This window comes from Chaetura pelagica, unplaced genomic scaffold (assembly GCF_000747805.2).
Source record: "Chaetura pelagica isolate M959 unplaced genomic scaffold, ChaPel_1.0 scaffold516, whole genome shotgun sequence".
In the NCBI taxonomy this organism is placed as follows: Eukaryota; Metazoa; Chordata; class Aves; order Apodiformes; family Apodidae; genus Chaetura; species Chaetura pelagica.
Window position 1 is genome coordinate 14,943 of NW_009953654.1, and position 2,234 is coordinate 17,176.

General features: G+C 60.7%; 1 protein-coding gene across 1 annotated transcript in view; it reads right to left on the reverse strand.

Annotated features, from left to right (window-relative positions):
• MLXIPL (MLX interacting protein-like) overlaps positions 1-2,234 on the reverse strand; it is a 28,855-nt gene that overhangs the window by 8,127 nt on the left and 18,494 nt on the right. Inside the window, exons 9-11 of the mRNA XM_010000204.1 lie at positions 2,010-2,080; positions 1,540-1,738; positions 871-948 (exon numbers count right to left, since the gene is read on the reverse strand). Of these exons, the coding sequence (XP_009998506.1) occupies positions 871-948; positions 1,540-1,738; positions 2,010-2,080 (348 nt within the window). The remainder of the gene's footprint in view (positions 1-870; positions 949-1,539; positions 1,739-2,009; positions 2,081-2,234) is intronic.

Genomic DNA, 2,234 nt, shown 5'->3' on the forward strand with positions numbered 1-2,234 from the left:
CTGCTGAAGGAAGTGGAGATCATCCCTGGAGCCTGCAGGGTGCTCACAGATGCATGGAGGGGGCTGGAGATGCTGGTGTTGCCCGAGGCTACCAGCCCACACCAGCTCCCACCCTGCCAGGTGTGCCCAGGCCAGCAGCTCTGGCACGTCTGAGGGCAGAGCTGGTCTCTGGGGCACCAGCCGTGCCCTGCACTGGGACATGAGGCACAGACCAGCTGGGACCAGGACATGTCCCAGCCAACTCCACAACACTCAGGGACACTCATGGTTCAGAGCCCACGTGGCAGCCCTGGTGGCAGCCCCACTGACCACTCCCTGTGTCCCCCTCAGCAACCCCCTTGCCCCAGCTGGACACCAGTGGCCAGGTTTATCTCTGGGCCAGCCTGACAGGGATGGTGACCAGTCCCCAGAGGACACAGCCCAGCCCAGCACAGGGTCCCAGCTCTGAGCCAGTCCCTGGGGCTGCTCCACGTAAGGCTGGTCAGTGAGTGGGGTGAGGAGGGGGACACAGCAGCACAGGACCTGCTGTCTAGAGGTTTCTTCTTTCTTGAGGGAGACACAATTGTCCTTCCTCTGTCTGCAGACAAAGCAAGGTGGTTTGGCCCTCCTGGCAAGACCCTCTGTAGAAATCCAAGCCCTCTCCAGCCTGCCATGCTCTGCCCCAGGTGCAGGCAGGCACACTGAGCCTCTGCCTTGCAGCATCCATGCCCATCGTGTGCTGCTTTTTCCATGCCACTGGAATTCCAGTGCTTTCTGGCTGCTCCAGCAGCTCCCACTGCTGCCTGGCCAACCCACCGAACCCCCCATTTTTGGCTGCTGTGGGGTACAGAGCATGCTGGGCTGTGGTACCACACCTGGGCTGGCCTTTACCTGAGATCTCCATGTCATCCAGGCTGGGCTGCAGGGGGGCCAAGTCTGGCTGGATCATGTCAGCATTCCCAACATAAGCTGGAAGAGGGCAGAGCTGCAACAGCAGGGCCCAGCCACTGCACCCCCAAAACTCCCCTTACCCCTGCTGTCACCCCCCTGTGACACCCCAGAGTCACCCCACAACCATGTGCAGGCAGAGAAATGGACACCCACCCTGCAGAAACCCAGGGCCACTACCCTGCCCACCTCTGGGATCCCACCCAGCACCCAAGAAGCCTAAGGAAATGCTGAGCCTTGGCACAGGACCTGCCTGGTGCTGCAGGATCTCCAGGGACCTGGCCAGGCAGGGACAGCAAAAGGTGTCCATGGAAGGCAGGACCTGCCTGCTGCTCACCCAGGGCTGGCAGCTCTGCCCTGGGGTCTGCTGCAAGTTTTTCATGGGGTTAGTGCTCCTCAAGCTGGTCTGGAGGAAGCCAGAGGAGAAGGGAAGCCTTCTCCCATGGCTCCTTCTCCATTTGAGCCGGAACCATCCCCTCCAGGAGATCCTGTCTCCCCAAAAAATCCAGACAGCAGCTCTCAGGGGCTAAACCAAGAGGCAGCAAGGTGCTACTGGCCATGCTGCCCAGCTGGATCTCCTCCTCTAGTGAGAGCATGGTCTGAGGCACCTACCATCCTCGGGGACTGCCTGGTGGGTACTGGGAGTCTGTGTCATGGTGAAGAGAGTGTCAGAGATGTCTGAGAGGAAGGTGTCCAAGTCGAAGTGCTGCCTACCCCCTGGCTCCTCTTCCTCATCCCCAAGCAGCATGGGCACCACGTTGCAGAAGAGCTGGTTGCACCATTTTTCTGTTGGCCTCCAGGCATCCTCATCCTGCATGAGACAGAGCAAAGGAGCCTCGTGGACACCTCTTATGGGCAGGGTCCATGCCTGGCTCCTCAGCTGCCCTCCCTGGCAGCTCCCATGCTCTCTGCAGCATTTATCACTCCACACCTTCACACGTTGGTGCTTCTGGGAAGGTGAATCCAAAATCCTAAGTACTTGGCATCCCATCCCATTGAGTTTGCCACTCCCTTTCCAAGCTGCCCAGTGCAGGATGTCCATGTTACACTCCCCCTTCCCTCCTCTCCCCCAGCAGCCTCACCTGCTTTGGGCTGGAGAGCTCTCCCTCCCGGGTGCACTTTCGCAGCTGGAAGGAGAAAACAGCCTCTGTCACTGCCCAGCCAGGGTGGGCACGGCTTGGGGCAGAGCTGGGGCAGCACCAGGAGGGGGGTCCTGGGGTGCTCAGCGTGGCCACCACGAGTTCACATCTACCTTTACCCTGCGGGGTCCAGGCTGCAGCGGGGTCGGGCTCTTCCCTCAGCCCCGC